General features: G+C 47.9%; 1 protein-coding gene across 1 annotated transcript in view; it reads left to right on the top strand.

Moving 5' to 3' along the window:
• Nucleotides 1-27716, top strand: part of COL27A1 (collagen, type XXVII, alpha 1) — a 175205-nt gene that overhangs the window by 98435 nt on the left and 49054 nt on the right. The window contains exons 22-29 of the mRNA XM_014949542.1: nucleotides 1230-1274; nucleotides 2525-2578; nucleotides 3894-3938; nucleotides 10930-10983; nucleotides 14143-14196; nucleotides 14957-15010; nucleotides 18259-18312; nucleotides 27086-27139. Of these exons, the coding sequence (XP_014805028.1) occupies nucleotides 1230-1274; nucleotides 2525-2578; nucleotides 3894-3938; nucleotides 10930-10983; nucleotides 14143-14196; nucleotides 14957-15010; nucleotides 18259-18312; nucleotides 27086-27139 (414 nt within the window). The remainder of the gene's footprint in view (nucleotides 1-1229; nucleotides 1275-2524; nucleotides 2579-3893; nucleotides 3939-10929; nucleotides 10984-14142; nucleotides 14197-14956; nucleotides 15011-18258; nucleotides 18313-27085; nucleotides 27140-27716) is intronic.

Here is a 27716-nt window from a genome sequence, read left to right as displayed (position 1 = left end):
GTGCAAATAACACTCAGTGCACGCACGGGCAGGAGCTCGCTTTAATAGCACTAATAATTCTTAACTTTTTCTGGGAATTCTTTTGCTTGTTCTCTAAATGGGATTAATGCAAATTAGCTCATTTATTTGCACTGAAATAGGAAAAAAAAATATTCTAGGCAATTTACAAAGGGAATTGAAGCCCTGCATTCCAGGTTCAGGCAGGCATGACCAAGCTGCCTTCAATTTACTCTAGTTAGTGAGCGTAAAAGTAAGAATGAAGACATGGATGTGGACTATGGTATAAGATGTGCTGAAGGACTTTGAATGTTCCCCAGACCACACCACGGTGCCTTTACCGCTGCTGGTACCCGAGGTGGTAGGTCAAGGCTGTGGGTTACATCTTCTTTAGAAATGTGGCATATTGTGGGTGGTTTGTCTGAGCCCATTGAGCCGGGCTCCTGACTTCCAGCCCCATCTTCAGCCCGCCAGCTCCTGCCACTTCATTACCACGGCTGACCACCTAAATGAGAACAGCCAGAACCGTGGCTGCCAAGGGCGCTTTTAATTTCTCTCTTGGCAGTTGGTTTTAGACACTTGAGATAATTTTTGTGAAGCTTAATTGAAGGTCTCCTAGAAACTGTAGATCTGATCCTATCACATTAGAAATTGGCCTAGAGCCAAGGGAGAGGACCGAGTCCAATTGCTGTGTGAGATTTTGAGATGGCTCCGTCCTGCAGCATGTGTAGTCCCATTTGAAAGCAAAAGGGAAACCTTCGTACAGTTGCCAAATGGTTCTGTGGGAAATTTTGCAACACCCTTTTTGTGGGGGAAATAAAAAAAAAAGAAAGAAAGAAAGAAAAAGAGTAGAGAGCTCTGCACCATTCGTATCCCTGCCAAATCAAATGAAGCAGAGAAGTGTGAGTATGTCCAGGGTTCCCTATGGACCAAATCCAGCCCATGATGGGCCCAATCAGCTGGTGTTGACTTTGGTCAAATTTTGGATGGCCTTTACTGGCAAGACTTGACTTCAGATTTTATTCCTGATAGGGGGAAGGGAGATGAGAAACCTCTGAGATGCTGAGCTGCCCGCTCTAAAATTCAGAAGGACTCAGTTGTTAAAATGTGAGAGCTGAGCACACAGCCTGTATTTAACTGCTGCTTGTACTGTAGACCTTTCATTCTTGCTGCATGGCAAGTCCAAATTTTGTCACCACTTTGCCTTTTATTTTCATTTCTTTTCACCTCAGGGAGATGAAGGACCCTTAGGACCACCAGGAGTTCCTGGTCCAGAGGTAGGTTTCAGTTATTTACTCAGTTGTTACCAGCTCTGTTGACCTTGCAATGGAATTGTAGTTAACACAAAGCCTCAAACCTCCTGGTTTGTGGAGTGATCTACTCTTCTAAGAAATATTGTCTTGTCCAGAGCTTGCTCCAACTGCTTGATCCAGGATGGCTGAAAGTCAAAGAAGTGTCTTGCACGGGCTGTTGAGTGGGGCTCTAATTTTATAACTTGCTTTAAATCTCAGACCTTGAAAAACCCTCTAAAGTTTAAATAATTCATCCTCAAGATAAAGCATATTGACTGGAAACCATCTCTGTAACCAGCCCTGATGCATCTTCCTTGATTTATAGTATTTTTCAGTGAGTAGAGGGAAAAGCAAGAAAAAAGACTAGACAGTGAGAGAGAGTCCTTTTTGACCTCTACATCACATTGAACACAATGATGTATCACAGAAACACAGTTAGAAGAAGCGAAAAAGAATATTATTATATCTGTGAGCTTGCCAGCTCAGGATTTTGCAATGATTATGTACATAATTGTCATCACAGGATAGTAAAATGCCTTGAAAATTGGTAACTGTGCTGGAGCTTCTGGGTGGAACAGAAAATAAATGTTTTATCTTGCATTTCCTCCAGTGTTCTGGTAGACACTTTTATTTCTTTCTGAAGCAATATAATAAATTCAGTTTCTCCAGTGCCTGGGACAGCACCATAAGTGTTCTTCTGGCCATAAGGAAGGCTCAATATTGAACCTTTTGGTCTGCAGGTTTATTTTTGCTCTTCTGAGCTGTAGCTGTGAATGTCAGCCTGGCTTCCTCCACTGTAGGGACAGTCCCACTCCCAAATCTTCTGTAGATGCCAGGACTTACGGCTAAGTCCCTGTAAACACTGGGAAAGTACCATCTTTGAATACTCAGGCTGCTGGTGTCCTTGCTGGCATTGCTACAAGAAAACTGCTGGAAGCAGGGTAAATCCAGTCCATGCTTTATGTTTCTGACATGGTGTTAAGGAATGGAATCAAGCTGGAGGGTGAGAAATGGGCTGAAACTTGGAGTAGCCATCTAGGCATGTTCCCCGTGGATCAAATCCAGCATCACTCGAGACACAGAGCTTTCCTCTTGTGTTAGGGCTGCTACATCTCAGCACCCTGAATTCCTAGGGAGCATCACTTGTAAGCTGCACCACAGAGGTTCACAGACACACTGCTGTGACCAAGGGCAGATTGTAAGCTTTTTGTTTATTGTTCTTCCATGTGTTTCAGGGTCGATCTGGCCGGAAGGGATTTCCGGGAAGACCTGGTCCTGATGGTCCAAAGGTGAGGAAAGAGTTTGTTCATGATCAGAGAAGCAGTGGGTGGAAGGGAGGAAAGTAAGAGGGGGAGGTATCTTTTCTCAACTTTACCATGCTCCAAGCTGAGGTTATTCATTCCAGACAGGACCAGGGGAACTGAGGATTTCTCTTTTTCTCTGAATCTTGGGGTCTGTGCTTCTGCTTGGTTTCTTCAGCAAAAAGAACGACGGTGCATTTTTTAAGCCATGTGCTTTATTATAAACAAGTGTGTTCCTTCTTTGATATTAACCAACCCCCCTTCCATCATCTCATCTTATTTTCCATTGCTTCTCCACGTTTTTGTTCGAAAACAATGCACATCATTCCTATCTTTGCTGCCTAATTAGCAGCAGGAGCCATCCCAGGGCAGTCCGCTCCACAAACCCACACTCAAAAGGAAAGAGAAAACCCAACAAAAACAACCTCTTCAAACATTAAATACCAAAAATGTGGTCTGGCAGCACATCTGGAGTATCTGCCTACTGAGAAAATACAGCTGCCGTCACCCGGAGACAATTCTGGTGAGCGGTGAGTCTGGCCGCTGGATGGCCTGTCCGGGGGCACTCTGCCGGCCTTCGAGCGCTGCCACGGCTGCCCTTATCCCTGGTGGGTTTGAAATTTCCCTCTTCATCCTGCTTTTCTCTTCAGCCCTCATTTTTCTCATTCTCTGAATTTCTCTCATCCTGCCCTGTGATTTAGTTCATGTGGGTTGTTGCTGGGGTTTTCGTGTGGTTGCTCCACGTGACAGTAACATGCCTACGCTGGAGATTTTGCAAGAGCAGGATCAGGGTGCAGTGCTGCCTGGGAATGTTTGTGTTGTCTTTTATTCTTGTGATGCTTCCACCAGCAGGTGAAATTTCTGGATCCCTTCTTCTCTGTCGTTCAGGAACTACACCTACCCATTGCTGTCCACGCTCTTGCTTCCCCTAGATGCTCCTCAAATTCTTTGGTTAATCATGGTCCTTTCCTACTTGCTTCCTGCTGATGAGGTGTTTCTGTCTTCATGTCTGTTTTACTTAGTCTTTCAGATTGAGATGTTATGGGTCAGAAACACCCCAACTTCAGGAACATCCCTGATGAGAACTCATGCCTTATTAAACATGTTTGCGTCGGTTGTGCTTCTTGCTTTGGATTGTCTTTCAAGTTGCAGTTGGTTTTGTAAGATGTTGTCTCTTGCAGATTCTCCATGATTTACACACAGAGCAGCCCAAATAATGGGTGTAGAAAGAATAACCTTGTACTGAGGGTCTGTACTGGGAGCACCCAGTAACCTGTGTGTCTTGTCTCTCCTTGTCCCGCAGGGTGAGCCAGGAAACCGTGGCCGACCAGGGAAAGTGGGTGAGCAGGTAAACTCTTTGTTTTCTTTGTCTGTTTGATAATCTCCTGTGTACAATGTCTCCTGGGTGACCAGGGTGCAGGCAGAGGACAGTGGCCAGGAGCTTCTGGCCACCTCCAGCTGGGGTGCTCTTAGTCTGACTGAAGCTCCTGGTGAACAGCACTGACGGTGACCACGGTGTCTATTTTAAACTGGAGTTTTTTCCATAGGCAGAGCGCTCTGATAAACTCACAGTTCAGGTGGATGTTCTGTCAGTACAACACATACGACTACTCTGCTTCTCAAGGAGGCAAAGCCATGGTCAGGAAAGAAACTGTGCATTTTTGTATGTCACTCTTATCCCTAAAAGGGAAATTTCCAAGCTTTGTGTAGGTTTTAAGGGTAGGATCCTCTGCTTTGGGTGCTGTGCTGCTTTGACTCCCACTGGAATTTCTGGGGAGCAGAGGAGACAGCAGCTGAAGAAATCAGGCCCTGGGGGAGAGAGGCATTGAGCTGTGTTACGCTGTACCACAAGAGAGAACGTTCTGGTAGGGAAGCAGGACGTGCATCCTCCCTGCAGGCTTCAGGGGAACCACAGTCATCAAGGAAAAAGAAACAATTGTTCCCAAGGCTCTGTGACTGAAACCAACCAACTTGTCCACCACCAACCCTGAAATTGCAGCCACGGAGCCTCCAACATGTTCTGTGCATTCGTACATGACCACACCAAGCTGGCTGCAGCAGCTGGCCCTGGCAACGAGGGTGTTGCTCCTCAGCACAGCGGTCCTTCCCTGTGCTTTCCCTGCCGGATGGTCAGCAGCTTTGGTTTGGTTTGGTTTGGTTTAGATTGTCAGCCTCCCTGGCTCTTCTTTCTCCTGTATGCAATGGCTGAATGTCTCTTCTTCCACGGTTTTCTGACCAAGGGAGTCCAAAACTCCAAGGTGGATCTTTTTCAGTACTAGCAATCTGGTGATATCAAGGATAGTAACTTCTATCTGGAAATTAGAGCCATTTCTGTACTGTGATTAATAATTTACTCCATGAAGAGCGACAACTAAAGAAGCAAAGTTGTTCGACACATCTGAGTTCCAGTTGCAGCTTTATCAGGTTCTGCACAATCTCTGGCAACAGCTTCCAGTGCTCTGTGCCTCAGTTTCCCTGTCTGTGGAAGGTGTGAGGCACCTCTGAACAGTGCTTAGCACAATGCAGCTCGTTCTCAGGTGGGCACTTACAGATACTGCTGTATTACAGTTAAAAATGGATATTTAGAAGTACTTTGAGATCCTTAACAAGACGTTGTCCTTGAAGGACAAAGCATCATTAGGATTATTATTCTTGAATGTCCCTCAGGACTGACCAAGGATGAAAACTGCAGGCACTGTTCACCGAAAAGAAAACACAGCTGGCCTCCACTGACACTGAAACCAGCACAGTGGTGTGAAAGTCAATTAGTCTCTGTCTAGAAATATCACCCAGAAAGGATTTCCTTTTCCGTACCAGTCAAGCCATTAGAAGAAAAATGTCGCACCAGATTAGTGAGATACAACCTCCTTTCCCATCACACCTTTGCTGGAGTGTTGGGTTTTCGTTCCTCCATCCACTCAAGCTTCAGCCTTTGCTGTTGGGGTTGGGTTGGATTTTTGCAGAGCTCTGAGGGGTCAGGCTGCCACTTCACCCTCACTTCACCCGTTTACTCGTGTAGAGCCTTGATGTCTTCTATTCCATGGGTGCAATAGGAGTGGTCAAACTTCTCAAACTTGCTGCTCTGCCCTCCACACAGATTCCCTCTGAGTGGAAGCCTCAGTATAATGGCATGAGAAAAGATCAGCCATCCATCTCATTGGGGCTCTCTCTTCCCTTTCTTAGGGACATCTGCTTAGGCAAACACAAGAATTTCTGTAAGGTCTCCAGTGACACTTGACGCTCTCATTGGAAAAACTAGGTTTTAAGCCACGGGGCAGTCCCTGATGCGTTGTTTTTCCATTGCAAGGACACTGACTCGGGAAGTTCATTCATAAGATGCTTGTTGTTTTCATCTGCTGGAAGGACTCCAGCTGCTGGGCTCCCCTGTACCCTGGAAATCTGTGATTTAACCCTTCCTTGTCAGTAGATGGAGGCAGAAGAATATGAAGAAGAATACATGCCCTCTGGCCCAGGCCACCAGCCTTTCTGTTCCAGAGCTGGGAATGCAGAGCAGGAGGATGTCACCAAGGTGTCCCTATTGAAGGTCAGACAGCCCTTGGGAGAAGCAGCACCTGCAGCAGACAGGACAGCAAACTGGGGAAACTCCAAGCCCATGGACCCCCTTGCTTTGCACTAGGGACTGAAAATATCTGTTAAGAGTTGTGCCAGCTGAAAGAAGCCAAGGTTGACCTACATCCTTAATGGTAATGAGGAGGTGGCAGGACCACCTTTCTGAATCCCTCCTCACAAGAGGTGACAGCCCTGCTCACCAGCGTGGTGACATTAGGGTCAGTCACACACCCACCACGCCGTGCTGGGAAGGGCAGGCATGACACAGTCCCTCGGGATATCTCTTCCCTCAAGGGAGATATTGTTGTCCCAATATCAGATATTATTCTAAAATAATTAATCAAAGGAGATCAGTGCCATTGGTTATCTCCCTAATTTCCCTTGCGGTGCTCGGGGATGTGCTGTGATGTCGGTTTTGCAGGTGAGGTCTGACCTGGGGACACATGGATTGATTTGACCAAGGTCAGATGAGAACCGAGCAGGGAATTGCACGTCTTAGAGCAGCGTCTTTCCCAATGGCTTTACCTTTCTGCCCCTCCAGAGCCTCTCTGAGCTGCAGAGCTCTCGTTCAGGGGTCTGCAGGCACTGGAGTGTGTGCAGCCTCTTTGATCCCAGAAGATGCTTTGCCATCGTGTCTCCACCTTTCCTCTTCTCCTCCACCTTTCCTTCCCTCACTCCCCAGAGGGATCCCAGCGCGGCCCCAGGCTGTGGCTGAGCTCTGGTGTACAGGGGGTTAAACCACATGGCTTTTTCTTTGCGGGTCAGAGCGTCCTCCCTTAAACTGTGATATTTACTGTTTTACTTTCCCTTTCTTTCATCTGAATGGGAGGATTGTACATTTACTCCCTCCCGTCCTTTGTCCCTGGTTTGTTTTGTTTTGAGTTCTAGCGAACCAGTAACACAGAGAGGCCAGGATCGGTTCCTGCTGGGAGCCACTGGCCGCCCAGTCCCTGGGAGACCCTGCTCACGCTGGGCTCCCCTTTCGCTTGTTTCTCTCCAATGGGCTATGATTTATGCAAGGTTTCATTGCTGACTTGCTCTCTGTTGATGTAGCCAAGAGCGGGGGGGGGGCTTAATTATGACAGGGCTGGACAATAAATGGGGAAAGCCAGACAGGAGTTAGGAATTACAACCCACCAATCATCCCCCCCTCCCTGCCTTTTCCTTCCCCCCAAGCCCCCAGCAACTTTTTAACAATCTCCATCCCTTTTCCGCCATGCCCTTGGCTGGGGAATACAGCAGACTGAATCATGAGCGACACGCTGAACTCCCCGTCTAATATAAATGTTTTACATTCTTTCCTGTACACTGTGGGCCTTTATCCGGGCAGCCACCGCTGCTGGGACTTCACGTGCATCATTACACACACTGCCTGGAGTCGTGTTTGATGCAGGGCTTCTTTTCAACCCTGGGAACCTGGGAAAAATATGTTATGCTGCAGCCATTTTAGTGTAATGGCCACAATTCACGTCTGCTTTGATTTAATATTTGCCACCGGTGGCTTTTCTGATTCTTAAAAACCTAAATCTTTTGCTGCTTGTGTTCCCTTTAGTGTCTATCCCGTTTTGGCCGGTGAGGAATATTGTTACCCAATCTCCCCCGGTTGTTTCCTAAACTCCTAATCATTTACTGAGATTTATTTTGCCTAGACATATCTATCTCGATTTGTGTCTGCGAGCAGACGCGGCAACGCTACTTAGTGTAGCCCAGAGCTACAAGTTCTGGTGTTGGCTGCAAGCACCACGGAGCTGCTGTGCTGGAAGCCTGGCCGTGTCACAGGGTCCCTGCTCTGCCACCTCGCTTCGGTCCCCACTCTGTCACTCTCATGCCACGGGATGCTCCTCTTGCTGGGTACTCGAGGAGCAGTGACATCTTCCCTTGAGCAGAAACATGATGTGCCAGTGCAGACGGGATTTTCCCTGGTTTTGGAGTGAAAACTTTGGCTGCACTCCCCCTTCCATGCTGATGTTCACCCTCGGAGCAGGAACCATGTTTGTCTCTACCCCATCACCGGCGTTGGCCATGCCAAGCTGTGACAACAAACAGCAGGTCTGTGACAGTGAGAGGGGTCTCGGGAGGATGGTGGGTTTGGGGTCTGCTTGGCACAATGCAGTCGTGCAAACCATCTGCGGAGCACCACGGGGCTGGCCGGGCGGCACAGCCCACAGCCAGCGTGTGGGTTCATGACCCAGATCCCTTAGAGACTTTTTGGGGTGAGAGCAGGGATCTCTGTCCTTCTGCAGGGACTGACCCAGAAGTATCTTAGAAAGCACCTTCCCAGGGAGAGCAAGAGAGAGTTCTGCAGTTTTCCTGAAAAATTGGAAAAGAAGGAGCAGATTTATTCTTTCTCGCTTTATTATTTTTGCCTAGCAATGCATTTCCGTGCTTCATCTCACTGCTTTGCCATTCTCTGCCTGAACATTTGCCACCTTCGTGGCCATGGGCTACTGGAAAAGTTCTAGTAACTGGATACAGTTATCAGCTCAGTATCTGCACTTGTGTCTGATTGAAAGGCTAATTGATGAGCAGCCTTCAGCAATGCCACCCAGTGGTGTCCCTGCACAGGCAGATATTGCAGATTTGCCTGCTCCCCGTCTGGCTCCTGCGCTGGGTGATCTGCTGCTGATCCCACGGGTGTCCTGTCCATGCAGCCTGGCCACAATGACACTCTTCTACACTGGAAATATTTCAGGTTTGGACACAGCAGAGTAGCTGTCTCTCCATGGTTAATCCATATTTCCATCATGGCACAGTACCATGATGCTGATTTCCTGGAACATCATCTCTGGATGAATTTCTAATGCAAGCGTCTAACTCCAGGCTCCAACATACCCACTGAGCTCTTCACTTTCTCTCGTGAGTTTTTCCTAAACTCTTTTCACCTGGATGCTGCTCAAAACACCAGTGTGACAGGGGCTGTAGGGCTCTGGAGCACAATGTGTGGCTGCTCCCTGCAAGAGCGAAACCAGCTGAGCGTCGGAGTGAGAGATGCTTTTGTTGAGCCCATCAACATGCCTCAGCGAGGAGCTTCTGTCTCCAGCGATGTTCAAAGGATGGCATTTAATTGCACCATGCAAGGAATGTTAATGCATGAAGTCTCTCTGCATTTGGAGTCATCCTCAGAAGCTGTTCCCTCTAAAAGTCATTGGAGAGTGACCCACATTGCGGTCCATGGCTCTGAATGGGGCTGCTGAGCCCCCCATACATGAGAATAGCAATGAGGCTGGTTATTTTGTGCTACAGCTTTACGTCATGAGCATAACTTCGTGGAAAGAGAGGGACTTTTGGTGGCGGGAGGAGCTGCAGGACCTGTGAGGAGGCTGTTCTGTTGGCTCCGGATGCTCCTCTGTAGCTGGATATCACTCTACACCATCAGCGCCGATGTAAACAGAGCCACAGCCATGCAGAGGGCTCCTTCACGAACTGCACGCGTGTCAGGCCAGTTGGGAAGAGAAAAAGCAATGAAGCAGGAGCACAGAGAGGAAACTTTTGCTTCTTTCTTGCTGTTCCCCCAGAAAGGAGATCACAGGGTGAAAATCTCTCCCTTTTCTGAGAACCGCGCTCTGGAAGTTGCCTTGTTGTGTAGCTGTTTTCCCAGCTTGTGTGTTCATGCTGAGCGTTTTCTTGAGTGAAAACCTCCCTGATGTTCAAGTGAAAAGGTGAGATGTATTCGCGTAGAGGAACTGGAGATTTCAAATTCTTCTTAAAAAGAGGAAGAGTAGGGTGATGCCACTGGAGAATCCATCTCCTGTCCCAGACTTGCTCAGCTGCCACCTCCCAGTACCAATCAGATGGTTGACTAAAATCAAGCAAGCTGGGGCATGGCTTCATTTGACACCACCCATGCTGACTGCGGGCAGGTTATGAAGTGTTTCAACAGGAGATTAATCCCTTTAGTTACAGACTCATTGGAGGAACTGAATATCTATCTCCCAATGACCCTTGCTGGGACCAGGGACGAGGCCATGAGAATCAGGCAGTGAGAGAGCGAGGACGGTCCTTTGCATCTCTAGAGCCAGAAACCTGCTGACGTTGGCAGGGAGGCTGCTGTATTTTAATTCTCAGGAATCTTAGTTTGAGATTGCATCTGTTCCTGTCTTCCTAATTAAAAGCAATTCTGTTTGTTTCTTCGTTATGCCAAACGTTGTTAAACCCTGACAAATCCTAAACTTAATCTGGGGTGTTTTTCCAAGATAGTCCCCGAGTAGTGTGATGGATCTGCTGCCCTGCTGGCCCCTCTGCTGGGAACTCAGACCTTTATTTCCTACTGACATCCCAACAGCATGACACTATCCAGGGCAAAATGAGTTTGCAGAAGCGTTGGAGGCAGCTCAGCCTAACCCAGAGGAAGTCCACCCAGTGCAGTGGTTGGAATGATGGTAACTCTCAGGCTCTGTACAACCCAGGAGCTCCCGCTATCGATGCTCTTGGGGAAGCAGCGCTGATGTTTTGGGAAGTGCTTGCAAAACAAAGCCACGCTATGGACTCGGCCTTTCTAAAAACGTGCTTAACTCATCCCCTATACTGTGTGTTGTGGCTCTTGCAGATCCTCGTGCTGCTGTTCCAGCTGGCGCCTAAAGCAGAACCAGCTGTGGAGTTAGACATTCCCATGGCCGGGAGCAACTCCGTCCGCTCTGGTAGCCAGTAGGAATTACTGAGCTCTGTACGAGGGATGCTGTGCTATTCCAACCAGTGAGGTGGACCAAAGACATGGTTTACTTTCTCAGCAAATAGAACTGAAAATTAATGGCGCTTTTCTCTTTCCTCAGGGTCTAATGGGTTTCATTGGTCCAGTGGGGGAGCCTGGAATAGTGGGAGAAAAGGTAAGAGTGTTTGCAACAAATTGGTGGCTGTAACTTATGCAGGATGAGGGAGACTGGGACCCCATGGCCGGGAGCAACTCCGTCCGCTCTGGTAGCCAGTAGGAATTACTGAGCTCTGTACGAGGGATGCTGTGCTATTCCAACCAGTGAGGTGGACCAAAGACATGGTTTACTTTCTCAGCAAATAGAACTGAAAATTAATGGCGCTTTTCTCTTTCCTCAGGGTCTAATGGGTTTCATTGGTCCAGTGGGGGAGCCTGGAATAGTGGGAGAAAAGGTAAGAGTGCTCGCAACAAATTGGTGGCTGTAACTTTTGCAGGATGAGGGAGACTGGGATGGGAGGAATGTTGTGGGGATTTAAGTTGTCATATCAGTGCAACACCCAGCTGGGAATGCAGCACATCCAGGGTGTCTGAGCGAGTCTTGGGCCAGGCAAAAGTCATCCTCTTTGGATTTAGGAATTAACATGCTCTTGCCCTCCAAGGAGATGCTGTCAAACATTCTCTGAAAATTTATGTTTTATTCATTCATAATCTGCTAGAAAGCTTATATTTAATGGTCAGTTCTATTTATATTTTTTTTCTGGGAGTGAGGAACCCATCATCCCTATGTTCCTGGTCAAGAGAGGAGTCCAAGGAGTTTAGGTTATAGATCTGTGCAGAGATGTGCTCACAAGCCCATGCTGAGTTGCCACCAGGGTCATGCAGAACCAGGGCTGAGCCTGCACTGAACAGGAGGGCTCAGCAAATTCTGAGGTGCAGAGAAGGTACCAGAGTGCAGCCACCTGTCTGAGCAAGGGCTGGACCAAATATTTCCTTTCTGGTTTGAGGAGGACCATCTGGTCTGGCTGCCCCGTGGTTGCATTGGGCACACTTATAAGGGCTGGTGCCCTCTTGTGTACAGTACAGATACATGCTGCTTCCAGGAAGAAAAATGGGTTTGTTTTCCATAAAAATGTAAATGGACATTAATTTGTTTTCTATTAGAGTGTAAAATTTTATTCAGGGGTAGCTTCCAAAGACAAATCATCTATGTCATTCATTGTATCTCAGTTGCAGACTGCTGGTTTTCATTGGTGCTTTAATTATTCACAGTCCAGCCATAAAGATAGTAAAGAGGATAAAATGATGCATTCCACACATCAGTTCTCTCTCGCCCGCTTTTATTACTTCAAGCCCTGTCCTCTGGGTAATGATGTCAAGACTCTGTGACAGTTACACTGTGTTCGCTGCAAATGCATTTTATTGCTTGTCTGCAGCAGCCTCTGGAAAGTGCTTCACACTGATGGTCTCTGGTGGGGCAGTAGCAGAATCCAGCTTAGTCCAAACTGTCAAGGCAGACTAGAAGTAAAAGGAACGATGTGATGTGGGCTGCGTTTTACAGAAGGAAAACAGAGGAATAAAGAGGCTGTGATGTGTCCAAGGTGCCTGAGTGAGCTGTCTCAATGGCAGCTGCAGCCCTGAATTGAATGAGGAATGAGGGGTTTGCCATACAGGAGACATGGGAAGATTATATTTTTTCCCCCTTCCAGCAAATTCACATCTGGCTCTGTGACTTCTGTGCCAATGCCTTGACACATGAGTTGTCCTGATCTTGCAGATTGACTCTGTAACACGATGGTGTTAACGTTGGTGTCCAGGCAAACCTGGGCTGTCCTTTAAAAATCTGCTCTAGGAGATCCTCAGCACAGCTGTGATTTCTATCAGGCTTCTTCTCTATCAGGACACACTTAAGAATGACAGAAGTAACTATCATCAAAACAAAAGCTCAGCCAGGCCTCCAGTTGGCATCGCGTCCTACGGCTTACTATGCTGTTGTGAGCTAAATGAAGTGGGAAATACACTTTCATTAGACATAGCTGAGTCAGCAATCTCCATCCCAAGAGCTGCAAAACTTAAGACTGAAGCCACTAGAATCCAAAGATTATCAAAGAGAACAATACAGTTAATACATACTTAATAAAATCCATGCATTCGGAGTGGGGGGATAAATCCTTACGTTGGTTTACAAGGGCCAACTGGTGACAACACAAACTCCGGGGTTTGTTTTCAATAAGCTGCTTAGAGCCCAGAAAATATTTCCCCTTACGCTTTAGCTGTTGGAAGGTAGGTCAGATTTTGGGCGTAAACTACTTGGCAGCATTTGCTGACTCCTCCTTCCTCATCCCCCCAAGCACACACACGTAACACACCTAATTCCCAATGTGTTACTGGGACTGCAAGGGAGGGTACAGGCAGTCACGGGGGGAATTTCCCCGTCTCCAAAAAGGAGCAGTCGACATCCCGTCGCCAGAGCCATGTCTTCCACTTGCCTTTGTCACGGGGCATGGTGGTGCTCACGGAGGTTTACACCTCATCTCCCGTTCTTGGCTGAGCTGTGGGGGATGTACTCAGGGGAAGTGAGATGTTCCCCATCCAAGTGGGAGTAAGACTTTGGGAATTAATAAGTGGTTTCTTGGTACGTTCCTTTTTTTAATGCCAAATGGTGGCTTGTTTTAAAAGGGCTGATGTCTTTAGGGTGGGACGTAGAAGCATCTGGATCTGAACCCCTCATAAACACAGGCCTCCAGATTCTTGTTGTTTGCACCGTGGTCTCAGCATGAGGCCCAGGATAGGGAGTCCCCCGAAAACACCTACAGTGTCCTTCTGAAAACACCAGCCATCTATTCCGGCAGCATCTCTGGTTTCTTCCAACTTAATTCCCTGCTTTCAGCAGTGCCCCATCACAGCCTTCAAATCCATGTCCTAAAAATGCCAGAACGTGTAGGGATTACGATACTGCAGAACAGAGAAGAGATGTCATACCTTGGGTGGGAAGGGCTGGAGATCTCCTGGGATCCAGTCCTAGCACTGTCTGGAGTTGAAGGTCATTGCTTGTTTCATGTTTCTCAGTGGTTTGATGACAGTAGGAAAGTCCTCTCTCTTGCAATATGGAGGATTAGTTAATTCTTGCTGTAGTCCTTTAACTGCTCTGATAAGATGGGTATTTGGAAGAGGGTGATGGTTATTCTATACTGGAAACCTTTTTGGTAGAAATTTGATGGCATAGACTGCAATTTTTTGATCTTTGATCTTGCTTCATTGCTCTAGTTCATCGTTGCTGCCAGCTCAGAGTGCTTGTTAACAAAAGTCCTCACTCTTCCCCATGTGTCTCTCCTAGGGCGACCGTGGCTCAGTGGGACCCCCAGGCCCTCCAGGAGTCAAGGGGTCGATGGTAAGGAGTAAGTCTGCATTCTCTCGCTCTTGCTGCTGCCTCTCTCTCTCTCTCTGTCCTAGCAAAGGGTGCAGCTTCTCCTGCTCTTCTAGTTACATGGGAATAGCTGCAAATTCTTCCTGTCTCTGTGGGGATGGGGATGGCCATTCCATTGACTGGGGATCGAGGTATAACCTCTTCCCAGCACTGAAGACCTGTTGGGTCAAGTAGAGATAACTGGGAGCTACATGAAGAATTGCCTGTTTCCAAGCATCCTGGTGACAGAACAGATGGGATCCAGGAACAGGGATTTCCAAACCTCTGTTGTTCACATCCCACCAAGCTGCCAGGAGCAGCTGGGGATGTGGGGCTGCTGGGGCAGCACTCTCATGGTGTTTTGCTGTGCTCTGGGCACTGCCGTTTGGGAATCCCCATTTAGGATTTTAACAGAGGGGACCTCAGCAAGATCTTGTCTTGCTCTGACATTTGCCTTCTGTGTACCATAATGCAAGATCTAGAGACACATTTTCCCATTAATTCAGCCCATTCTCTTCTGGGCTGTAGAGAAAATCTGGCTGCTTATATTTCTAGCAAGGTTGGAGCTGGGCTTTTGGCAGCCTGGCCTTCTCTGTCTGCCCCGGAGCAATTTTACCCTGAAAAACCTTGCCTGACCTTGCAAGCAACTGATGCCTTTTTTTTCCTGTCTTCCCATTTGAAGGAAGAAGGACTGAGCAGATCCCAAGAATTCACACCAGGCATTTTCTTCTTCCTTCCCTTTTAGGGGCACCCCGGGACACCAGGAGGAGTGGGTTTTCCTGGGATCCCTGGACCAACAGTAAGTACAGGTTATTACCACCTTCTAATACTGTACACCAAAAATCAGCATCCCCTGTCCTAGGCATTCATGAGCTGAGTCAAGCAATGGTGTCCCAGTTGACTTGAGGTCAATATGAACAAGAGATATGGGGAAAGGGATGGGGTATGGGGGAGAGCAGCATGAGAAGAGATGCTGAAAAAAAAAGTAATTGGTGCTTAATCCAATCTCTTGTAGCTCATTTCCTTGACGGAGGGGTTCAAAACTCACAACCCAGCCTCAATTTTATAGTGGGACATGAGCTTGCTAGATCAAGATGTTGAGTGAGACCCTGTTGCTGGTAGGACCCCGTTGTTGGTAGCAGCGCTGGTCACATTGTACAGTACAGGGGCTGCATCATGCTTTTGCAGAATCCCTCGTGGAAGGAGAGGGGGAGCAGAGCAGCTGCCCCCAGATGCCCTCTCCTCTGGAACACGTGCAGCTGTGGCTGGAGCGTGCAATTGGTGTGGAGGTAGATTTTAATGTGGCTCCAGTTTCCCACAGCCCTTGGTTAGATGGAGCTCCAGCTCTCCCAGCAGCACAGACGCCGCTGCGTGTCGTTTGCTGGAGCCAACAGAAAGGCAGCCCTGGGCAGGGACAGGGAATGGATTTTGCTCAGCGTGTGAATTCCCACAGTGTTGTTAATTGGGAGGAAGATCACAGCAGTGAAATGCCCGGGCAGTGCCAAAGGTTTGGCCTCCAGATCAGCGGCAGCTCTGCCCACTGCAGGATGCTCGGGGATGCTCTGGGCTCTCCAGCTGCAGCCAGCTGCTGCCTGGGGAGAGATTTCACGGTTACAAGTCAATGGAGGTGAGGGAAAGATAAGGTCTGAGGTCAAGCAGCACCTTGCAGTGACCCGTCCCTACATGAAGAGCCACAAAGTGGCACTGGACAGGCCCTTATAATAACAGGATTATGATGCTGCCTGCAGCTCCAGCAGCGAGCTGTCTGTGGCTCCTCAGAGCAGCACTTACATTTGCTGTTGGCAGAAGTCTAGAAGGCAGCTGGATATCTCTAGCTGTCCCTTTTTTAGCAGCTTTCCCAGCACGTTAGCTGCTGCGTGACTTGGGGATGGCCAGAGCAGTAGGGAGGCCCCCTGATTTCTCCATGCTGTGGGTGTTTGGGGGGACGGGGAAACATCCTGGGCAGAGGGAGGTTCTGCACTGGCCCTGTGGCAAAGAGCTCCCCGTCCTGAAGCCCTGTCTAGTGCACTGACTACTACCTTTAGTTGAGGCTGAGTTTTGTCTTAGTTCACTGGGGCGTGACGACAACAGCATGAGTGGAGACATCGGCTCTGTCTGGAGGTGCCGAAATCTCTCTGTGGAGTTCTGGGAGCTGAGACAGTCCCCAGGTCCTTCTGCTTCCTTCAGTTCCCTGTTCTCCTGCAGGCAAATAACTAACAAGCTCATCCAAGCAAAATGTTTCCTCCAAGACTGCGTTTTAAAAAGTCATAATTCAATAAGTCAAACTTCCTCACAAAGCCAGTAAATCAAATAATCCCCTAATATCAAATCCCCGCTCATTAATTCCAGCTGTTTCTGACTGTTTCTCCACAAAACACTCATTATTTGCTTTTCAAGCCAGACCTGAGGCATGCTGTTGTTGTTTGTCCTAAACTGTTAAAATCTTTGAGATGAAGCTCTCCAGTGAGCCTTAGCAGCTCTGATGGCTCATTAATTCAACAGAGGCTGATTGGGAATGAGGAGCAAAGGTATAGTCAATGGTAGGAAACTCTGCCCTTAATTTCAGCTCCCTGAGGTTTGTGGATTCCTTTTCCCTCTTCCTACTCACCATCATGGTACATCTTCTGTGTTAATACACAGTTTTGAGTATAACGTATCCATATAGGTGTATTACAGGTCACTCATCTTCTCCTAAACAGTCCCTTGAAATTCCCAGTATGGTATCTAGTTGCTGTCTCAACACTTTTGCCATCACAACGAATGTTTCTGTGCTTGTATTTTAATAAGCTATTTGGGCTAGGCTGAGACTTCCAGGAGGATATTCCAAATACCAACAAAGAATTTCATTTCAGTATGTGTTTATCATAAAAATCTCTATAAAACAGGCATCTGACACATCTACTGCTTGTCTGTGCCAGTCACTACTGACCTCACTAGCAAAACCGAGATTTACTGGGATTACAAATATAGTTACAGTCAACTAACTTTTCCATCTTGAGTGAGAACAGCTAAGCATTTGTTTTCTGAACTTCCATGCCATGCAGAAAGATACCTCTGTTCCAAAAAGCAATATCTTTATTAGTGGCAGTGGTACAAGCAGTAGGAAGATCACAGTCCAATTCTGTTCTAATCCTTGGTGGAGTTTGCAGGGTTGACAGTTGGTAAAAACTATTAATATATAAATAGCAAAACTTGATGTGGAATGTTTGAGAGAGTCAGAATGGAATGTGTCATTTTGAGGTTTTCTTTTCTAACAGTACAAAGGCATTGACTTTAAATATGGGTTTTTAAAGCTATTATATAGAAATACATCCTGTGAATTGAACATATCCTTTAATTTTTGAAACTGATAAATATTGTAACCGAGGGGGAAGCTGTTTAATTTTCTTCTGCTTTTCCTATGTGCACATTAATGAATTGAGTGTGCATAAACCCAGGTCAAAAGAAAACCTGAACCCTTTCTGTAAGCGTAAGAAGAGCAGGATCACATCCGCAACACCAACAGTCCAAATGAAATTAGCATCTATCTGCCAGGATGAATATTTATGCAGTGCTAACAGGGCAACAGTCACTTGAAGATAAAATCAGCATTTGGCTGAAAAGGTCAAACTTGGATACCTAAGACGAGGTGTCTGATTTTGTATTTGGACAACTGAAAACCAGATCCTGGTTATTATTACTTTTGTACAGATACTGAGAAACAGCTGCTTTTAATAGCTTCGGAGGGAATTCTGGATGTTCAACTTCTCTTCAAATCACACCACTCACACAAACAACAGGCTGCAGATATTTAAGCATACGAACCTCAGCCAGGATCCTTGGCCTAAATGTTCATAGTCCAAAGACAATCAGTGAGTTTTAAAAAAAAAAAAGACCATTTATAGACAAGTAAATATGGTAATATCTTTGGCAAGAGTTTAATGAACCAACCTGCTGGTCAGGGGTCTGTGTCTGAGGCCCCTGCAGATCATGTAGGGATGTGGGATGTTACCCACAGCTGCTGCCTTCCTCCTCCATCTTCATTCTCTTTCCCTTTTCCCCTTCCAGGGTCCGGCAGGAGTCCGTGGTGCACCAGGGATAAGAGGGATGAAAGGCCGCAGGGTAAGCACTTCCCACAAGCTTTTATCCCTCTCCTCTTTCAGCCATTGGAAAAGTAACTTGGTGGATTGGTTTGGGGGTGTGAAGATGACCAGCACATTGGGGTAGCACCATGTTTCTGCTGTCATTGAAGCAAGTCTTACCAGGGATGTAAATGCAAGTGATGTGTATGAGCAGAGGGGTGTCCCAATGTAGAGTTGATCATGGAAGTGGTCCAGCTTGTCTTTGCCAACCACCTGCAATGTTAAAAGAGGGTTTACAGGCACTTCTGGTGAGGATGGTGAAGATTTAGTCATCCAAAGATGTATCTGGGCTGGGGGAAAGGGTGCAGATATAAATGTAAATGCAAGTGATGTGTATGAGCAGAGGGGTGTCCCAATGTAGAGTTGATCATGGAAGTGGTCCAGCTTGTCTTTGCCAACCACCTGCAATGTTAAAAGAGGGTTTACAGGCACTTCTGGTGAGGATGGTGAAGATTTAGTCATCCAAAGATGTATCTGGGCTGGGGAAAAGGGTGCAGGTAGAAGACCAGAAAAGGTGCCTTTGCTGCCAAGGGAGAGAGAGGCTGAGATGTGAAATGTTGTGATTTAACCAGAGGCAGATAAAGCAGGAAATGTTGTGCCATGACATAGAATTAAGAGATGAGGCAGACAGAAATGGAGCTGACGAGGAGCTGAACAGTCAACTCTTCCCATGTCTTCAAGTCTTGCAGGATTAATAACTTCTGGCAACATTCCACAGGGTTGTGAGAAAGGTGTGTTTTGCGTTGTCAGTAGGGCAAATTACAAGCGTGTCTTGTGTCTTTCCATGGGTTTTTTCCAGCCAGTAGCATGAGGCCTTGATTTTGTCTGTACATATAACAGTACCACACAGTAGAGCATGTGTGAATCCTCCCTTTGCCTGGAAAGAGCAGATCCCAGATTAGTACTGGGTAATGCTTGCACCCGTGACAGGGCTACAAGCACATCTTACCCTGCTCTGTCTCAGTTCACGTGTGGTTCTTCCCGCTCTGTTTGGGTGACAACCGACAGCAGAATGACCTCTAGACCTGCCAAAGCTGCTTGTTTTCCTGCCTGTGACATCCAGCCCACGTCCCACTGAGCTCCTCAATCTTTCTTCTTTTTCAACGGGACATTTATTGCAGGAGCATCCCCGCTTTGGGTTGTTTTTCCTTGTCCAGCTGCTTTACAAAGTACTAATAGCGAGCGCACATGGGCTCTGCTGAAGGCCCCAACAACAACATACTTTGCATTTCTCCCTCCAAGGACCTTATAATATCTGTTTCCACGTTTCATTTTCAAAGATGTAGGCTGGAGTAAACTATACATTTTACCCAACCACACTCTCTGCTTCTACTGCAACTCCTGCTTGGGGAATTCAGGACAGCCAAGGGTTGTGTATGTTTCCCCACACCAGGGCTAATACTCACTTTGAATAGCTGGGACTGGCAAACAGAAATAGAATAATCAGCTAAAAAGCTTTATAACCACAGTTATGTACCGTGGTCCTGCTTTAAGCTTTAAAAGCAGAGCTAGAAGGACACCAAGCCCTGCAGATCCATGTCAGCATTCAGCTTTTAACTTGTGGCTGGGAAAATCAGCTTCCTTGCTGCTCTGCTCTTTGGTGGGAAGGCCCATGGATCTCATTCCCCAGCTCTGCTGTCAGAGGATCCCCTGGGGAGCGAGGTTTCTCCGTGCTACATAACAGTAATTAACTGAGTTGTCTGGGGACATCCATGATTGTGACGGATGAGACACTGGAGGCACTTTCACGGGAGGCTTTGAATGGATGGAGGAAAATATCTCAAGGTAAAACTACAGCGCAGAGCTGAAGGGGAAACAGCTTCTGAATGGATCCAGGCTGCCAGCTGCAGGCTCTGAGAGAGGTGGGTCCTCCAAGGGGATCAGACATTTCTGCCAGTGTCTTCAATGTCCTCTGTGACAGGGGAGACCCAGGGCTGCCCTCCCCCAGCTGCCAGGCAGGGGTGCCAGCCGCGTCCCCTGGCTCCGAGCCTCTCCGCACGGCAGGCAGTCGCGTGCAGCTGTGGGTTTGGCTCTTGGGTTGAGCAAGATTCACTCACATAAATCTTCTTTAGCTTCTTACTTCTGCATTGGCCCAAAGTCCTCAAGCCACAAGAAGAGTAAAGCTGACCGGGCCGTTTCCAGCTCCACTTGTACTGTCAAGAATGACGAAGGGGATATTTATTATCACACGAGGTAAAACCAAGCGCAAAGTTGGATTCAGCTCCCCAGAAAGGAGGCTGGTCAGCACAGCAGGGACCTGCTGTTGGGTGTAGGTAGATCCAGAGAGAGGGTGCCAAACCCTGAGGAGAAATCCTGCAGGGCACCAACTGCCACCAGCGCCATCCCTTCTCAAAATGATGTACTGCATGGTAGAGACATTCAGCTTCATGGCCTTGGGTTGCATTTCTTCTCCAGATGTTGTGTCTGGCAGACCCTGTGCCAGTTCTTCCCCCTGGACATTTCTCCACTGAGAAAGCCCAGACTTCAAAGTGCATCCCAGCCTTGAAAACCAGAAATGCAGCAGTGGCTCTGTCCTGGCTGGCCACAGAGCCCTGCAAAAAGTGACCCCAGGAATTGTGCAACGTGGAGGTAGAACAGGAGGCAGTGCCCAGAGGAGAGGGTGCATTAAGGTCTTGATGTTGCCCTAAGGACACCAGTATGTCCCTAAGGACACCAGTATGGTCAAGGGGTGATCTGAGCATCTAGATCTGCTGCTGGTGTCCTGCACTGATCCCGCCTTCAACACCTCTTGGCTTGTGGCATGGTGGAGATTTGGTGCCTTTGAGCACCACGGTGATACAACCCATAGAGAATTGATTACATCCTTTCTAAGATCCCCAGCAGAGAGGAGGAGTTTGGGCTTCGCTCTGAAATCCTACAGATTTCAGTGAATATGATGTTGGAAAGTTGGTGTTGTAAGGACCAGCAGATCTCCTGCCTGCGGGATTTCTGGTTTGTATATCTCTCTCTCACATTTTCCTTCTCTTCGTACTCTCAGAAGATATTCCAGGCACATAGTATTCTTTGTTTGCTTAGTTTGTCCTGCTATTCTGGCTCTTGGTTTTCTCAGGATGGGGAAATGATCCCCCAATTGTAATTTCAGACATTACCCTCTGTCTGTCCTAGTTTACAAAAGGGACGTAATTCAATTCAGAGTGGAAACATGAATGCAGCCTCCGCCAGATGTTTGTGGATTCCATGAGCTCTGTTTGTGAATACTTCATTAAAGCAATTTTGCTTTTGAAGGAAACGTAAATAGCAAATATGGTTTTGATTGTAAAGAACAATGGCGACTTTTTGGGGTCTGTGTTTATGTTGCGATAGCTTTTGTGTTTTGAAGATATAAGCACAATTTTAAAAAAAAAAAAAAAGTCTTTTAAAATTGTAACCTCCTCCTAAGTTATGAGAGGGCTATTGTTCCTTCCCAAGTCTTTGTTTAGCCCATCAAACTGATACTGAACAATATTCCACAGTTTCCCCTCTCCTCTTCCCTAAGGACAAGAAACATGGACCTGTGAGCCCAGGCTTATTTCCCTGGGTCCATCCTCAGTGTCGTGCTTAGACATGTGCTTAACATTCAGCTAGTGACAGCTATGCACATGTTTAAGCCTAATTATTTAACCAAATCAAGGTTTAAATTTGGAGGCAGCTGATTCAGCAAGTCTCTCACCCTGTCTCATTCAAACAGAAATGTGCTTTTGCATTTATCAGCTCCTCACAGCAGGGAAGCCCGTGGTCTCCAGCATCCCCTATCAAGGATATCAATGTCAAAATGCCCAGGTATTGACTGAGAATCCCTACAAAAGACTAGATATCAACTGCAGCCATGACTTTGCAGCTCAGATTGCAAGGCTGCCCCTGAAATCCTGCTGTGAAGTGACTTACCTTGCCCCCTTCTTCTGGTCAAGGTGTTCGTCAATATTTCTGGCATTTTATCCTCTCGCTGGCGGGGATGCTGGGTACTGGCTCAGGCCAGAGGAGCTTTTCAAATCCCAAAGCATATTTCTCTATTCCACTGCGCCATTCATTCATCAAGCTCCTGCCTTAACTATTGCCCAGGTGAAGCCTGCAGAGACGAGATAAGGTGTGTAGAGCTGCTCTCCCAGCACTCTGCCCCAGCGGGGACCTTTTGCTCTGCCCCAGTGGGGACCACTCACTCTGCTACACAGACAAGATGCTTTGCAGCATCACTGCCAGCAGGAATTTCAGAATGCTAGGGATTTATAAAGGGGTGTTATCTAGGCAAATCTGAAAATAGCTGCTTTTTCCAGGCCCAGCTGAGAAGTTGTTCATGGAGAAAAAGCAGAGGTATATTGTTTTGCTCCCAGGGATGTTTCTAGTTGGCTGAAAAAGCATTAGAAGCGTTTGAGGAAAAGTCAGCTACAGATCTATGGCCAGCAATGTGTCCCTTCAGCTTCAGTCAAGGCATCTGCTTGCTTTTCATTTGGCCAGACTGTGATAGTGAAATATCAATATTTGGATGAAGGGGTAAGGAAGAAGCTCTGGATTTCTGGAAAGGAGCTACTGACTGCTTGTTCATGCTTCTGCTGTTCGGAGGCTGGCTACTGTCTCTCTTTGAGCTCTGAGTATCAGTTTAAACAGGGGGAAATGCAGCGCTGCTTTGCAGAAACACCTTGTTGGGTATTTAGCTCTGTTCCTCTCTCCTCTAGCAGCAGGATGTACCTCTCTTGGCTCACACAGAGTAGCAATAAACCTGAGTTGCAAAGCCTGGACCTGAATTCCCCTGCATTTGTGAGCTGACGATGTTCATATCTAGCCAACATCATAATACTTTGTTTTCTCTGGGATTGCTGATATAGATTGCTGAGTGCTGCTCAGTATTGCATGTCTCTGAGGGAAATGCTGTCCTGGCCTGTGGACTCACTGGTCATGGAGCTCTATGACCTGCTTTGCTACCATTGCTGGAGCCTACATTTGACAAAACTCGTGATTACAGGGGCAGGATGTGTCCTGCAGGTGCAACGACTCAGTGCTGGCTTTCTACTACATCCACCACCCACTTACAAGGGATTATTGCAGTGAGAAATCTGCCCATGTGAGACACTGAAACTAGAATTTGAAAATGCTGGGCTCTGCCCAGCCCTGTGTCTGTTGCTGCCTGCGGAGAGCCAGGACCTCAGCGCAGGGGTGACTTGCTGCAGCTGGAGCATCCGCGTTTGACACGAGGTCTCAGAGCTGTGATTTCCTACTCAGTGCCAATTCGGCTCCTCTTCCCTGACACCAAAAATGAAAAGGGGAAACTCATCTGTTGAGGTAGCAGCGAGTGATGACGCTGGGTCTTGTGGCTCAGGTGCTTCAGGGGGCCTGCCCAGGCCCATCCCTGTGCTGTGACCCCCTGCGTGACCTTGGCTGAGCTGCTTTGGGATGGACAGAGTAATGCTTTTGAGCCTCCTGTTCGTGCCCAACTGGCTTCGGGTCAAAGAGTGGACCAGGTTTACAAATGCTCCACCAGCCGTAAGCCTGTATGTCCCTCTGCCTTGGCTGCCTGTGTGCAGTGGAGTGGACACATCTCCATTTAACCCTCCTTTTTTTCCTGTTTACATTGTAAAGCTCCTTGGAGCTTGCACTGTTTGTACAGCCCTGGCCCAGCAGGACCTCTCCTGTGTACTGCCATATAAATACTGACACAGACTAAAGAAAAGCTTCCTTCTCTGTTTCATGGGCTCCTAGAGAGGCTGACAATGGTGATAAATCTGTGCCTTTCAGTGCACCCTCATTCTTAGGATGGGTCCGTGCTTCATATGCCCTTAGGAGGTTGTTCCTTGAGGTGCCTCTCTACACACTCGCCGTGGTCTCTCTGCCCTGCCGTGCTCGGGGTGAGCATTCCTGGCTGTTCAGTGAATTTTGAAGCACTGAAGGTCCAAGGGGAGCCCGGGGAGCCACACTCAGCCCTGCCTGCAAGGCCAAGCCAGGTCTGCAGGGGAAAGGCACCGTGCTGTGCCTCGCGGCGTTTGGCATGGGATGCTCCCTGGAGAGCTGCCAGGACCTCACTCACTCATCTCTAACCGGCGTTGTCAGTAAAAGAGAGTTTTAAAGATTTAACTAATTGACTAAATGTAGCCTTTCCTGTCAGGGCGAATTAAGGGAAGCCTTTATCCCGGGTTTCAGCCCAGGAGGCTGGAGAAGATGAAGCTTGCCACATGCATTTGCAAACACAGGGTCACTTTCTCCTTCTTTAGGTCAGATGCCGATGAGATGTGCTGTGATGGGATTAGGCAGGTGACTGCTGTGAAGTGAGATTGCCCCGGCAGGTCCTGTGCTGCTGGTGACAGGGCTCTGCTGGAAGAAACGAGGATATTGTAAACACTTCCCCAGCCGAACCACAGCCATCGCTGCCTGTGCTGCAGAGCTGAGTGAGGGCTGAGGGTACCCAATGGCCTCCACGCAGCTCTGAACAGCCCAGCACTGGCAAAGGGGCTGGACAGGGCAGGACAAGTTACAGAAGATGGGCCTAGAGGGGCCAAACACATCCCACTTTCCTTCCCCAGCAGCATCTGTCCAGGAATGAAGACCTCTAACCTCGGTCATCACTGCTTTTTCCTTGTCCCACTTGCCTCTGATCCCTGCTCCCTCCTTCTCTAACACCAGGGCTGAGCTACTGAATCTTTCCCCTCAGCACTTCTTCAGAAGCAGGAAACCCTCTCATCTCAGGTAGTAAAGATGTAATTGCACAAAATTACTGCATGGCTGCTCAAAGAGGAGGGGAACAGCTTGTTTTCCAGGAGGGAAGGGAAGCTGGGTGGCAAGGTGCTTTCCCAGGGTGCCAGTGCCATGCACAGGCTGACACCTCCCTTCTCTCCGGGCATCCCAGTACCCAGCCCAGGGCAGGTCTGTGTAATTTGCTGGGTTTCTGGGTGTCCCCATCACCCCACGCAGCTCCCCAGATGCTTCCAAGCCCCGCTCTCCCACTGCTCCAACCTACAGCGCTGTCTGGCTTCGGCTGTCAGTACCAATGCCTTTCAATGACCTTCTGGTTTATGTCACTGTGCTTTGAGGTTTATGGGGACATGGATTAATAAAACTTTTGGTCTTTTCTTCTCTCTGATCTAGTGGCCAGCATGAGCTGGGGCACTTGTGGTGCAGGGCTGGAAAGAGCTGCCGTTACATTAGTGCGGCGAAGCACCGACCTGTGAACCACCCCGTTTGGTTGTGGGGTCCCCATCTGGTGCACAGTCCTTCTCTGTCCCTCTGTCCTGGGGACCGGGCTGAGCATTCTTTAGAGCTCTGTCTTACTGGCGTGCAATACAGGCTTTTGGTTATTTAATCTCTGGTACGCTCAGCGGCACAGGGTCTTGCCAAGCGCAGTAGAAGCTTTTGCATTATTTTATATTGACAATGTTTGTCTGCTGTAATAATTTGGCTAAGTTTCCTATACATCTTCTGCCGTTACACTGCCTGTCTTTGTGAGTCTCTCTCTCTTGCCTGTCATACTGGAGTTGCTTTTCTAACGCGTTGGCTCCCCAGCCCTGTTATTACTTTTGGCACTGGGTTTGCATCCCGATTAAGCACGTTGGCTCCTGTTTTCTCTATTTCCGCGTTGGCCCGCTCTCAGGATTCCTCTTACCACTACATTCTAGCACCACTCTGTGTTTTTATTTATTATTTATATTGCAGTAACGCCTAAGAGTCCCAACTGAGCTCACGGCCTGATTATGAACATGACGTGCGTTAATAGAGTCTCTTGATATGCCCTTTTTTTTTTACTGTTTTATTTTCCCTGACCACAGCTCTGTTTGTTCTCTGTCCGTGTGACACACTGGTTTCTGGGGTTCGAATGGTGCAGAGGGCTGTACATTCAGCTTTTCTGAGTTTAGCTTGAAAACTAGATCTCAGTTGTCTCCAATTTGAGGCCAGTGCCCTCCTCACCTAGAGCCCTCTGGAAGAAGATGGACACCTCTTCCTTGAGGATACCCGGGCCCTACCATGAGCTGTTCAATTTTAGCTAATCACTTCCAGGATCTCTCCCTGTCTGGGCTCTCATATGTGCCATGAGCGTGCCCCATGTACCTCCTGAGGTCCTCGTGCCTCCTCCATGTGCACGCCCAGGAGCAGATGCCAGGTGCAGGACCAGACCTGCCAGCATCCATATGCATGAGCACCTGCCTGATGCTTAACAGCAGCCAGTTCTTTAAATAGCAGGTAACTGTAACTGAAGGCTTGGAGTTCAGCTGCCAGCAAATATACCCTGCTCTTTGGGAGCAGTTTGGGGCTCAGGACAGCCTTGAAGATACTATATGATGGGGACTTGTGTGCTTCTGTATATTTTGTAGCTATATTGCCTTGATTGCAGTCATCAGACACTGTGGTACACCCAGGGTTAAGGGCAGGGGCAGTTGGAAAAGCGGGGTTTCGAGGAAGGAAGAGGTTTGATGTCAATAAGGTTAGAACTGCAAGTCCACGTGTTGCAAAACCCTGGTGATGTACCCGTTGTCTGAAAATAAGACTGTTCGGCTTTGGTTTGTGGTTGGGACTTGGTTTAATAGGAATAAAAAATATTTTGGTGCTGTGTGCTGGTAAATGGTGAGAAATGAAGTAACAAAATGCAGAAAGGGATCTGTTGAGTCCTGGGCTCCAAGCTCCTGTCTATGCTCAACCCCACCAGGTACAGGTTGGCTTAGCCAGGACTGATCTCATGGAATTTCCTGGTGGCCAAAGCTAGAGTGACTGCTGTTTTTTCCAGTGAGACATATACTCGGTATTCTTATTTTTGCCTCTCTTTTGCCTGTTTCCAGGGTGCCAGAGGGCCTGATGGACCAGTAGGCGAGCCGGGGTCACGAGGTGTTAAGGTGAGTGCCAGTGGATGGCCACATTGGCCAAGGCTGCTCTTAGCTGTGTTGTGAAATGCTCTGGGCAGGATCAGGGTCACATTCTCCTCGAGGAACAGGCGATATTCAATCACTCCATGAGGATCAGTTGGCAGGGATGAGTGTTTCGTTCAGCCGGGGTAAAATCTGTCCAATTCAGGCATCAGGGCCATTGCAGCTGGGATTTGAGGTCCTGGACACAGAGGCAATCCACAAACTTGAAAGGGCTTCTGCTGAAATAATAGTAGGGTCCCTCACAGGAATGGGAGTAACTGTAACTGGCAGTGAGTGCGCTCGACTGTTACACCTGAACTTAGTAGAAAAATTAGAGCAGTTTAACATGACTGGTAAAATACAGCCTAAGGGAACACATATCTGTTCTGATGCACTTCATGTTAATTAGGTCAGGACAGGAGTATAAAAACAAAAGGGTAGGAGACACCTGGTGCAAGGACAGTCTGGCAGATACCCTGCCTGATCAGAGCCTCGTCCAAGAGGAGCCTGCTCCATGACAGGCTTTGAGAGGGGTGAGAGTTTCTCCCTTTGGCAGCAGCCTGAT

Source organism: Calidris pugnax, unplaced genomic scaffold (genome assembly GCF_001431845.1).
Source record: "Calidris pugnax isolate Ruff unplaced genomic scaffold, ASM143184v1 scaffold22, whole genome shotgun sequence".
NCBI classification, from domain to species: domain Eukaryota; kingdom Metazoa; phylum Chordata; class Aves; order Charadriiformes; family Scolopacidae; genus Calidris; species Calidris pugnax.
The sequence above is the reverse complement of the archived record's forward strand: the minus strand, read 5'-3'. Positions and strand labels throughout refer to the sequence as shown.